This window comes from Panulirus ornatus, chromosome 47, assembly GCF_036320965.1.
Source record: "Panulirus ornatus isolate Po-2019 chromosome 47, ASM3632096v1, whole genome shotgun sequence".
NCBI lineage: Eukaryota > Metazoa > Arthropoda > Malacostraca > Decapoda > Palinuridae > Panulirus > Panulirus ornatus.
The window spans coordinates 18239385-18252260 of NC_092270.1; the positions used below are offsets into that span (position 1 = coordinate 18239385).

Sequence of the window (12876 nt, forward strand, 5' to 3'; positions counted from 1 at the left end):
TGTATATCTCCTACTCATTCACACTCTTTCCGTAAAAGTAATCAACCCTTCTCTTCTCTTTCACTGGCAACTTAACTTTGTCATCCCACCACTTACTACCCTTCTCACCTGCCCATTTCCCACCTGCATGCCACACACTTCTCTTGCATATGGCAGCACCAGTTCCCTAAATTCCTTCCATTCTTTGCCCTACTCCTCTACCTTCCTTTACTCTCACCCTTTACCATTCTACACTCAATCTCTCTTGGTATATGTCACACAAGCCTCTTTTCCAAGCTCATTTACTTTTACCATCCCCTTCTTAACTGTATCATTTTCTCTTTTACAAAAGCCTCTGCAAACCTTCATCCTTATCTCTGCCAGGTAATGATAAGACATCCCATCAACTGCCTATTACAGAATCCAATAATGCCTCTCAAACCATATTTCCCACTTCATAAATATTTACGTATGTTCCTCTCTTTAAACCAGGTGATCTTAACGACCAGTCCTTTTTCAGCACACAACTCCACAAGCTGTTCACCATGTCCATTCAAATCAATGAATACCTCAAGCCCTCCAGGTTATACCCACAACTGCTACATTACCCACTTTTGCATACAAATCACCCATCACTAATACCTTATGTCACACACAAAAACTACAAACACACTCACTCACCTCCTCCCAAAGCACTCACCTCTCTTCATCAGATTTCTCAGGCTGGGCACATAAACACTAATAATCATCCATCATTTGTAATCCACCTTCATTCTTACCCATATCAGTCTTACATTTGCTGCCTTACACTTTTTCACATGTTCCCATAACTCCTCCTTCAGCAGAAGTGCTACCCCTTCCTTAGCTCCAGCCCTCACACTAACACCAAGGTATGGGCAAATTACTCTTCCCTTACTTTCTTTCAGAGAGAACATTCAGGTTCATTTCCTTAAACATATTACATATCTCTCTTCTCATATTGTTTACTATATACCTTTGAAATTCAAAAGTTCACCTTTATCCCTCTTTCCTTTATACAGTGGCACTGGGCATGTATTCCCCCAAATCAGGCACTTCAAGACCCATACATACATCAGGAACATATGACCAGAATTAAAAGGAAAAATCCTTTCTTGACTCTTTCCTCTGTTACCTCTTTCAGAAAGTAATAATACAGAAGGGGAGGAATTCTACCCAACAGCTCCAAATCCTCTCAGTTGTCGCCTTCCACAATGTTAATCAGATATAAGGGTAATATTTTTCTACCTTAGCCACAGAGCCAACCAGATAACAACTGAGACTACTTTAGGACAAATATATGAAGTAGAGGTTAGTGGAGGAGTTTGCTGACACTATTACTTCTCATGGAAAAAAATCACTCACAGCTATGAAGAATACATAATAAGAGGGGTAGGAGTATGAAAAACAATTTGGAACACTACAGTGAGTGTATCCCTTCATATTTTTCATAGATAACTACTGATAAAAAGCATCTACTGTTAAGGATAATTGCATCCAAGTTCTTTTATCAATAACTTTCAAGTGCCTACTTGAATTCACATCAACTTACACAAATTTACCTTTATTTTCCAATTTTTACATGTTCAAAGACTATAGTGTAATCAAGTTAACTTTTTAAACATTACTAACCAGCATGGCAGGAGCACGGAACATGTAGCTGAAGGGATAGTAAATCAGGTTCAGAAGTGTTGATGCATACAAGTCAGCATATCTTGCCACCTGTAGAGTAACGCACCAAGTTAACAAAGTGTTTCATTTTCCAATAAAAATTCAATATTTTTATGCAGCACAGACTGTTTAACTAAAGAAAAACTGTAAGATGTATTTTATTTTATTTATTTACTTATACTTTGTAGCCGTCTCCTGCGTTAACGAGGTAGCGTAAGGAAACAGACGAAAGAATGGCCCAACCCAACCACATACACATGTATGTACATACATGTCCACACACGCACATATACATACCTATACATTTCAACGTATACATATATATATATATATATATATACATACACAGACATACTTATATACACATGAACATAATTCATACTTGCTGCCTTTATTCATTCCCGTTGCCACCCCACCACACCACGAAATGACAACCCCCTCCCCCTGCACATGCGCTAGGTAGTGCTAGGAAAAGACAACAAAGGCCACATGGTGAGTACCTTTGTCTATTACATCCTCTACCTAATGCATCTACTGAATGTTCTAGTCTAGAGATCCATGGAATATCCTCCCACTTAGTTAAGAATAACACACACTAAAAGACTCACCTGAGTAGAGAAGTGTGTTTGTCTAGAGCCAGACCTGAAGAGAGATCCAAGCATACCATAACTTAAATCCATCTCATGGGTAACTTCTTTGATGGCTCCTCTAACCTTAGTCAAATCTGGTCTTTCATATGTGCTGGAGTCCAAGTTCCTAAATAAAGAAAGAAAACAGCTGTAAGGTTTTCATTATGAATATACATATTTCATTTTCACACTGGTCAAAAAATCAGTTTCCACTTTTCTATAATTTCCAAACTGTCTGAGATGAACTTATCTAGTATGAGTGAAAAAGACAAAATTGAAGAAAAAATGCACCCTGCATCAAATGAAAAACCTTCTCTTTTTCCCTCCTTCCTTTTTTCTTTCATTTCTCCCTATTAACTCCTTTCTGATGATGTTTGCTGCAATGGACTACCAATCTTATCAGCCAAGGTAGGATAATACCACTGCTTACAAATAAGAATAAATTGCAGGAGTCCTTTTACTTGGAAAGACTTACCAACGGTACTCCCCCATCAAAAGAAGCTTTCTATATTGATAAACCCAGAGCTTCCAACTCATTATTTTTCTAATGACATAATGTCTGATATATGGGCTGAACTTTTATAAAGAAGGATTCTTCCTCAATGATATTTTCATTTCATTTTTCCATGTCCTTCTTTCAAATTCCACCATAGTTTCATGCATATATTGTTTAAGTCTACATTTTTTGGGTACTACATATAAATATAAGATTTAAATGTATATCAAAATATACTCGAAAAGTCCACTAACCTGTACAGATCTCCCAGCATAACATCTAGATTTTGGAGTTTGGTGAAGAGTGAGCATTTTTCTGTCCATACGTGAAGTTCTTGAACCAACTCAGGTATTACCAAAAATGTTCGCCATCCCCTAATCTTTTTACTCTTCAAAATATCACCAAAGATGTGGTCACCAACATACAGGACATCTTTCCCTTTGGCTCCAATAAGTTCAGTGAAAACATCACAGTTTCCTAAAATTTAATTTATCAATCATTATTTCTTATTATCTTCACAATCATCATCTTTACACCTTCTTCTATACAATGAAATCCCTTTCTAACAATTTAATTCAGAGGTGGAAAGGTGGAGTCTTACAGCCCAAATTCTGTTACATCCCCAATTTCTTCCATGGGCATCAAAAATTCAGTGTTAACCCATTGGCATATATATGACTCTGCCTCCAGGAGTTGACTGCAAGTATTTCATACATGGGATCTCATTCTTAAAAATTTCTCATAACAGTAAGGGTGTTAGTCAGAATTCACCTTCTAGCATCTCAGTGGGTATTTCCATACATCAGTCCATATTGTTCCACTCAGTTGGCCAGTAACCACCATAATGTTGAAACGTACAGCACAACAACCCAGATTATTATGTGAATCTATAAGGTACACTTGATTTGGACAATTTAGAGGATAGTGATAGCAAATCAAGTGGACACAGTTTTCAAAAAGATGTGGAAGAACAAAGGCAAGAGGAAGAGCATGATATTGCCAGCAGTAAGGTGATGTTGGTTCCTGTCCCTGTGCGAGTGTGAGGAGTGTAGGCGCTAACAAAAGAAAGTGGCAGCATGGATTCTGTCCAACTGGGAGTTGGAGAGGGATTCACAGAAGTTATAACTTTATATCCCCAAGCATAAGTCTTGCAAGGATACTAATGGTTCAAAGAAGAAGGAAATTATTTTTTTAAGTATTCTTTAACAAAGTAAAATGACAACCAATATGATATAACAAAGGTGAAAAGCATCAAAGTGATAAAAAAGTGATTAAAAGGTGCTACAAATTTTCAATGTTGAACACTTAGATATCAAAACAACAGAATCAACTTTTGCTAATAAATAAGCAGGAATATATCACAATACTTAGTTAAAACACACCTCCTGAATACACTTGATCTTGTCTGAGCTTTCCTGTGTGTCTTCCTAATCTCAGAGCCCCTGTGGTAGTGTCCACTTGTCTCATGATCGTTCCCTCAAAAAAGAATACAGGCTTGCATGCATCGACACCAACATAGTCAAAATATGTTTTCCAGTCTCTCACTTCACCATTCTGTAAAGTAAACATAGAGTAAAAATAGTTGATCAGTATTCAATATGCATATGTGTACTTATGTACTTACTCACACTTCCAGACCCAGGAGTCTCTCCAATGTTTACAAGGATCCTGCAGCACTCAGAAAGCCAGCCATTACCTCTGGCTGGCACTAAAGGTCATAAAGTGTAATTGTGTGTGTGTGTGTGTGTGTGTGTGTGTGTGTGTGTGTGTGTGCAAAAGTGAAGGGCAATTAAATAGTATGCACTAATTGTCTCCAAAGTGGTAGTTGCATCAAGGGCATGAAAGCCCTTGAGGTATGTTGAAACTGTATCTGTTGTGTTGTAGGGATGAGTGATGTCTGGGGTATAGATGGGAAAGTGTAACTCATGGTTGTATGGGGTGTGGCTTCTGATGGGTGTATGCCTGGTGGGGTGGAGTTTAAGATCGAGTTGGGAGGGCAGTTTAGTACACGATGTGTTATTTAATTGTATACATGTTCTGTTAGCGTTCTATTTGCTAGGCACAAGGGGGAACTCTGAATAGAGGTACCAGAAGAGAGGTATGGGTAAGTTTTGTATTTCTACTTGGAGCTGCTGGTGGTAGTTAGCTATGGAGTGGTTTGGGTGGGAAAGGTCTAGTGCTGCTGCATAGAATTGAGTGCCAAGCATACTGAGGTGGGGTTATATTTGGAGGATCTCTGTTTCACTATGCAGAGAGGATCTGTTAATACAGGATATTGAAGATCTATCCATGGGTAAGTTTTTTATTTCTACTTTGGGGTTGTTGGTTAGTTATGGAATGGTGTGGGTGGGAAGGGTTTGGCGCTGCTGCATAGAAATGAGTACTGAGCATATTGAGATGGGACTGTATTTGGAGGATCTCTGTTTCAGTGTGTTAAGGGGATCTGTGAGCAGAGGTTACTGAAGACTGGTGCAAGGGTGAGTCCTCTATATCTACCTGGAGGTTGGTGGTTAGTTACGGAGTAGTTTGGGTGGGAACGGTTTAGTGCTGCAGCATTGAACTGAGTGCTGAGCATATTGAGGAGCTTTCTTTCATTGTGTAGGTGTTGAGTATTTGTGGTTGCTGAGCACAAGTGATTGCTCTGAATGCATGATTTAGCATGGTCTGCAGCTCTGTTATATTTGCATATGAGAATGTGAAAACCATGCAGGTAAGGCATAATTTAGTGAAGTGGATGAATTGTTTGTAAGGATGTTAAGGGATTCTTTCCTCATCCAAATTTCATGCAAGTTTGTGTTCTGAGGGGATATAGTGTGTGTTTTGCTTTTGTGTTGATATAATCAGTGTGAGGAGTGAATGTCATGTGTGTCATATATAATGTCTAGAATGGTTGGTGTTTTGTTCAGTGGGAGTTATTCAAGGTGACTATAGGGTATGAGCTGGATTCATGTCTGCCTGGGCTTAAAAGAATGACTGAAGACCAGTGTATATGCAGAAATTCTGTTCTGGTTGGGCTAATTTTCCAACTGTGTTTGTAATGCATGTTTGTTGCAGCCACTATAAAGTCAGGTGACTTTTATATTGTGGTTTGCTTGAAGTGATGTTGGAAAGAAATTTCAAACTAATTTGTCATTTTCTGTATCACTGAAGCAGTGCCAGGAACAGATGAATACCCATCTTCATTTGGTCCCATCCACTGAAACCAACCAGACCCCAAAGGCCTTTTTGTGGTTTCCTTTGGCCATTTCATATTCTCTGGTTCAGCCTACTCACAGAACAATGCACCCTTTATAACACATCACTCCAATTTGCTCTGTCTCTTGCATACCTCGCACTCCTACATGTTCAGGTTCTAACCACTTAAAACATCTTCATCCTTCCACCTTCAATTCGGTCTCCCCCTTCTCTTTGTCCCCTCCACTTCTAACATGCATAACCTTTTATTCAGCCTCTCCTCACTCATCCTCTCCATATGTCCAAACCATAGGAACATATCCATTTCAGCTCTCTCAACCATAATGTTCTTATTACCACACTTCTCTCACCCTATCATTTTCACTTAATCAACCCTCCTCACAGCAGATTTTATCCTCAAACATTTAATTCCCAACACTTCTACCCTCCTCTGTGCTTTCTGATCTAGAGCCCATACCTTGCATCCACACAACACCACTGGAACTACTCTACCATCAAACATACTCATCTTTGCTCTCACAGTTACTGATCTCTCTTTCCACACACTCCTTAGTGCCTCCAGGACCTTAGCCCGTTTATCCATCCAATGGCTAATTTCAACCTCCATGGTTTCATCCACTAACATTACCACTTCCTTGTATCTGCAACTTTTCACTTCCTCCAACTTCTCTCCAACCAAACTTAAAAACCTTACTTTTACTTGCATTAACAATCTCAACTTTATTCACATACACTCCCAAACTGATCCACCAACTTGTGCAGTTTCTCTCTGAAGTCTCTCACCAGAACTGTGTCATCAGCATACAACTGACCCACTTCCCAGAATCCTCTGACCCCTACCCCTACAGGCTGCAAACCTGTCCTCTTTCCAGGACCCTTGCATTTACCTCCCTCATCACCCTATCCATAAGCATATTATTCAACCATAGTGACATCACACAAACTAGCTGCAGATGCACCTTCACCAGAAATCACTTAACCTCCTCTCTTCCTACTCACACATCCCTCACTCTCATAAAAGAACTCAGTGTTATTGTTATAGTGTTCTATACATCAACCCTTTTTTTTGGAACTCTCTGAAATTACCTATGTTAAGTAAGGGGAGGAAGTCTTAAACTTGTTTGAAAACATCTTTTGAACTTTCTCTACCATCAACCAGCCTGTTTCAAGCAGTAAGGTCTTGTGTATTTCCTCTTAATGTTACATAGTGGATTGTATGATCTTTTGAGATGAGTTGCTACATAAGTTAGCTCTAGTGGGATGCCCTTCCTCTTTCATGCAAGTATCTGGACAGCTGCTTCCATTTCTATATAGAAATCACAACCACATACATTGCTAAGCAGCTTTATACGGTCCCACTACTTGCCTTAAAGAAAATAGTGTTAGCAAAGGATCTCAATCAAAAGGGATCTTAAAGAGAAAAGACACATGAGCCCACATGATTGACAAGCTGCTGGAGAGGGAGAAATCCTTCGGGGCAAAGGACTAAATATGAGCTGATTGCTTGCAGTATAACAGTAATCTGATGAGATATCCATCTATCTGCTTGCAATATAATTGTCATCTGAGGAAATATGCATCCAACTGCTTGCAGTATAACTATAGTCTGATGATAAACACACATACATATGATGTGAAACCAAAAAGATAGGAAAAGTACTAGAATGACCCAAATACATACAATGACGGAGTGAGACAACTCAGTTTTTAGAGTTCTTTTTTTCCTAACAACACTTGTTTTTCAAATAAGCTGTTTATTGTGCTCTTACATATTTTCCATCTACTTTACCATGAACACTTTTGACTTCAAAGATTATCATGATGAGAGCAGTACTTAGCTTTTATTAAATATCTAACCTATATACTTATCAACTATACACTCAACTATGCACTCTTATAACCTCTCAATCTCTACATTCCCTTAATCCTTTTACAATTCTAATGGTATATTCTACCTTTATCTTTAATACTTCTGTCAGTTTTACTTACTGTTTTGTGACTTCCACAATGAGCTCTTTCATTTTCCTCAAAATTCTTTTGCTGTTGCCACCATAAATTCCTGAAATTTCATCATATTTCTACTAACCTCCAGGTACAGTATTTTGTAACCTGAATCAATCATCCCTAAATTCTCTATTTCACAATTCATAATTCCAAATGAATCATATACATATTCACCTTATCAGGAAAACTGAGCAGGTATTCCATCACAGCATTTGTGTACCAGTATTCAGAGTTGGTCAAAAGGAAGACCTTAGCTCCAGAATCTCTCATTCTGTCCAAGAGGAGTGGCAGACGCTCATCCTTGTGAACATATTCATGTATATTTTCCACGGTTTTCTTCTTCAGATCCCCCTATTGGTGAAAGTAATACTTATAGTTAGTCAATCAAATATCATATATCATGCAACAGAACACATAAAACATAAAGAAGGTTTGGCTGCAATCTAAGGCATACAGAGGTCTACAGTAATCTCTACTAGTTATCATGTGATAAGAAGTTTTGGCAGAGAATAATCATATTTCAGTTTTATCTGAAAAGAAAATATGGTTTCCATACAGCGTTATGAACCTTGCAATCATGAGAGATAAAAACAAAGCTCTGGAAGGATTACCAAAAGAGTAATCTATCATATAAAAGATTATTTGTAGGATACTGTGTACAATGATAATACACAGATAAAGACTACTTAATTTCAAAACATTACCACAGTGGTGGTGGTGGCCATCAAGAGCATAATATCAATTCAAACGGTGACACATAGTACAATAGTGATACCTGAGTTTGGATATTGGTGAGAATGTATTTCTTACATCTAGATTTAACAATGAAGATAACTCCAGTCTTTAACTCTCTTACTTATAATAACCCATATATGATTCGTAAAAGTTTTACAATTCACTTCAGCTGATTTATAACTCTTTTACTTATGATGACCCTAATATGATTCACTGAAGTTTTACTATTCATTCCAGCTGATCTATAACTTTCTTACTTATGATGACCTATATATGATTCATAAAAGTCCACCTTTCACTTCAGCTGATCTATAAATGTGATTAATAAATTTTGAAATCCCTTGTTCCTGCATCAAAGGCTTCACATACATCTACAAACTCAATTATTACCCATGTAGTTGTACCTGCTGGTCACTGTCCATCACGATGCGATAGTGCAAAACATAACAACACTGAATCCCTGTGGCAATGCAATATACCCAATTATCTGTATATGGAAACAGTGATATAAATTGATCCATATCATCTAAGCTACTTTTTGATGATGGAGATTGGTCAAATCCAGGGGACTGCATGGAAGAAAGCAGTGACAGCGAAATACAAAATTATGATGACCATGACCAGACAGTAGTGCATGTGTGGCTTGCATTATACATTGCTGAGCCCACACTAGTTGACAAAAGCAACTTCACCGCATCTAAGTAGATGTGAGTAATTTCCTATTCTACTGACAATTTATTTTCTTTCCTTCTAACATCACCACACCATCCCAGATTCAATGGGTTGGATCAAGTACAAACACCCTCTCCAGCATCACTTACCCTCTTCTTTTCTTTGTATCATTAATCTAAGTTGAGTGAAACAAGAGTTTCCACAGTTATAAGGTACTTCTTACCACTCCTTTTGAACTTCACTTACCAAGATGAAGATCTACCTGAGATAGAGATGGAAGAATCAAATGAGGTAAGAAAAAAAGCTGAGGAGTTATTGGGAGAAATACGAAACACACATGGAGTAACTACAGAAACAAGTCAATCTTTGATGAACTTCAGATTGACAAGTAAATAAAAGGTGTGTTGGTAAAGAGAAACAGTATAAATGAACAGGCAAGACATATGGTGAGTGTTGCACACTTGCTGTACCATCCTGGTGAAATCTTGTCATGGGTACTCATATGTTCTTGTACATTCCTATAGTAGAGAGCTCATACAATTAAATTATTCAAAAGAATAGAAAAATAACCCTAACTCAGAGTAATGATAAGAAGGGAAGGGAGAAAGTGAAAAAAGTAAACCATACATTCATTACATGCAGCAATTACATACGTTATGTCTAAAAACACACAATTTATACTAAGAAATTCAAGTACAGTAAACACTCGATTCAATGGACTAATAGTGGGGTAAGGGGTGTCCGTTAATGCCAAAAGTCCATTAAATTGAATGTAACCTATTTCTGAGCCACAGAGAAGTTCACACTTTCTTTCAGCTCCTCTATCTCTGTAGGGTTTGGTGTGTGCAACATAGTTAGGTAGCAGGCACCTGGCAGCATGGGAATGCTCACTAAGTACTTGGAAGCAGGAGTCAGACTGAGACAGAGGTAATGCCACCCCTCTCCTGTATAAGGATACTTCTTCATAATAAAGTGAGGATGGGCTACCTGCTTTCATTGCACCTCTTACATGTCACAGTGAGAAAGATTCAAACCTATGTGGGAAAATCCCAAGGCTGGTCACCTTCTTTATGAGAAGGGTAACACCCAAGGAAATTGCCTTGGATAGGGAAACCAATCTAGACAGCAAAGTGATGGAAGCCTTCTACAAAAAATGAGGAATCATGGCCCACATTTCCTCAGTTCATTCCCCCCAGTTCGATGGGCGTGCTGAAGCAGCAGTAAAGGCAGCTAAACGGGTGTAGAGGGGCTACATGGGTGTTGAAAATAGCCTACACAACAGCAAAGTGACTCAGGCTATGGTCCAATATCTCAATACCACCCTAAGAGAGGGGTATAAGTCGCCTGCACAGCTGGCAGCTGGAAGACAGTTGTGAGATGGTGTCCTAGTGCCCTGGCAACATTATTTGATAAACCGGTGATGGAGAACTGGTCTGTGAAACAGGAAGCACGCCATATCAGAGAACCAGGCTTGCATGCAGGGCGGCCCAGCATGTAATACTGCTACGCTGCCCCAGCTCTCTGTGGGCACCCATCTGCATGCAGGTCAGGTATGGTAGTAGAGAAGAAAATGCATATGCAATACTCAGGGAAGCTGGACAGCAGTGGCTGCCTGTCTTTGCAAAATCGATGTCTTCTATACCCGCGGGTTTCATTGATCCCCACAACACCTGCGAGTCAAGGGGAGCACCCACCAACAGCGGCTTCACCACCAATTGTTGCAACACCCAGCCTCAGGCGGCGGTGCCCTCTCTGTGTGAGACAACACCCTGCTCACTTACAAAATTATGTATGTGGTGCCTCCTGTGAAGAGTGAACATACTAAATTCCTGTCATTTTTGTTCTGCTTGCAAGCAAAGGAAGTGTATTGTTGCTGAGCAATGATTTTTGTGTATATATGCCTTATGCCCTGTCAAATCTAAATTTCATTTTCTTTATTTTTTTGTTTTCTTGTTTTTAGTTTTGTTTTTGTTTTTAAACGTCACATTCAGTTACCAAAATCTCCTGAGGGGTGTAAGGTTTAGTGTATGGTACGATATTTAGGCAGTGGGCATAAGGCAGTGTGGGACTGCTCACCGGGTAGTTGGAGGCATGAGTCAGACTGAGATAGAGGAAATGCCACCCTTTGAGATAAAGGAAATGCCACCCTTTTCCTGTATAAGGATACTTCTTTATAATAAAGTTAGGATGGACTACCTGCTTTCATTGCACCTCTTACAATAACTTGATGCCATTTTGAACTGTAAGGATAGCAAAATCATTTAATAAAGTCACAATTCTGAAATAACAGAAACACTCTGTATACAACCAGACCACACAATAGCTTGAGACAGACTGACACCATAACATTCCACTCACCCATACGAAGATACATCACACTAAAAGTGGCTTTTATTGGAAATATTTGCATGAGCTAGGGTCACCAACCTCTACCCCAAAAGCTTGTAAAAGGGGCAACTTCCCAAAGTAGACTTGGTCCCCAGCTATTCTATATTCTATTCTAATCAGTGCCTTTGCTTAGAAAAAAAATTTAAATATTTCAAAATGCTCTACAAAAAGAGAGTGATATGGGATACAAAGATGCTGGGGGGGGGGGGGGGGGGGGGTTGCTGTTAATGTTGGCCAGCAGCTACAGCAGCAACCCTAGTATACAATGGATCTTTATTAATTTGAAATTTTCTTATCTGATACACAAAGTGTTCCAGCTATATCTTGCATAGTCCACAAGAGGATGATTTTCTTGAACACAGAGAGGATGTAAAAATGTTCAAGTAAATTCTTCCAATGTTGGCAGATATCAGTGTTTAAAATAGGATGAGTGAAAAAATTTGAAAGAATAAAAAAACTTTATCAATACAATAATATTACTGAAGAGATATGATTACACCCTCTTACCTTCATATGAAGCCAGTCAACAGCTGCTCTTATGTCCTGAAAAATGCTTTTGAAGCTCATATACAGGTCCCCAGATTTGATGCCCTCACGTAACTTAACATACTGAGGGGAGTTACTGAAGAAATCAATGAGGCATGCAATCATGTATATCTCTGGCAGGTTGAAAAGAGTATTCATCACATAGATCCGGGACTCATCCAACTGGATGAACTTGTTTGGATATAGTTCGTAAACATCTGATCTGTAGCAAAGAAAGAGAAATGGAAAATCATTATCAATGATGGCACAATCTGTTTCTATGAGCCAATCCATAATTCCCAAAGCCAAGCAACTTACAATTTGTATTTTGTATCAACAGATGACTGTATTCTGTATTCAAAATTAGTTGAATCATTCAAAGATTAAAACAAGTCAAAAAATGTGCAATACATAACAGCAGCACTTACAAAGTGAGTCATGCAGCACCTAATAATATTTCTCTTCCTTACATACATTTTTGCCATTTCCTGCATTAGCAAGGTACCACCAGGAACAAATGAATAAATATTCTCATATACAGACTCACTCTCAAGCTTTTCTATG

General features: G+C 38.7%; 1 protein-coding gene across 5 annotated transcripts in view; it reads right to left on the reverse strand.

Annotated features, from left to right (window-relative positions):
* Nt5b (5' nucleotidase B) overlaps positions 1 to 12876 on the reverse strand; it is a 292848-nt gene that overhangs the window by 44954 nt on the left and 235018 nt on the right. For all 5 annotated transcript variants that reach the window (XR_011716199.1, XM_071689864.1, XM_071689863.1 and 2 more), the window contains 6 exons: positions 12295 to 12535; positions 8167 to 8343; positions 4176 to 4347; positions 3048 to 3270; positions 2277 to 2424; positions 1630 to 1719 (listed from right to left, as the gene is read on the reverse strand). Coding sequence is in view for 4 of the 5 variants with exons in the window: in XM_071689864.1 (XP_071545965.1) it covers positions 1630 to 1719; positions 2277 to 2424; positions 3048 to 3270; positions 4176 to 4347; positions 8167 to 8343; positions 12295 to 12535 (1051 nt within the window). In the remaining variant the exon portion in view is untranslated. The remainder of the gene's footprint in view (positions 1 to 1629; positions 1720 to 2276; positions 2425 to 3047; positions 3271 to 4175; positions 4348 to 8166; positions 8344 to 12294; positions 12536 to 12876) is intronic.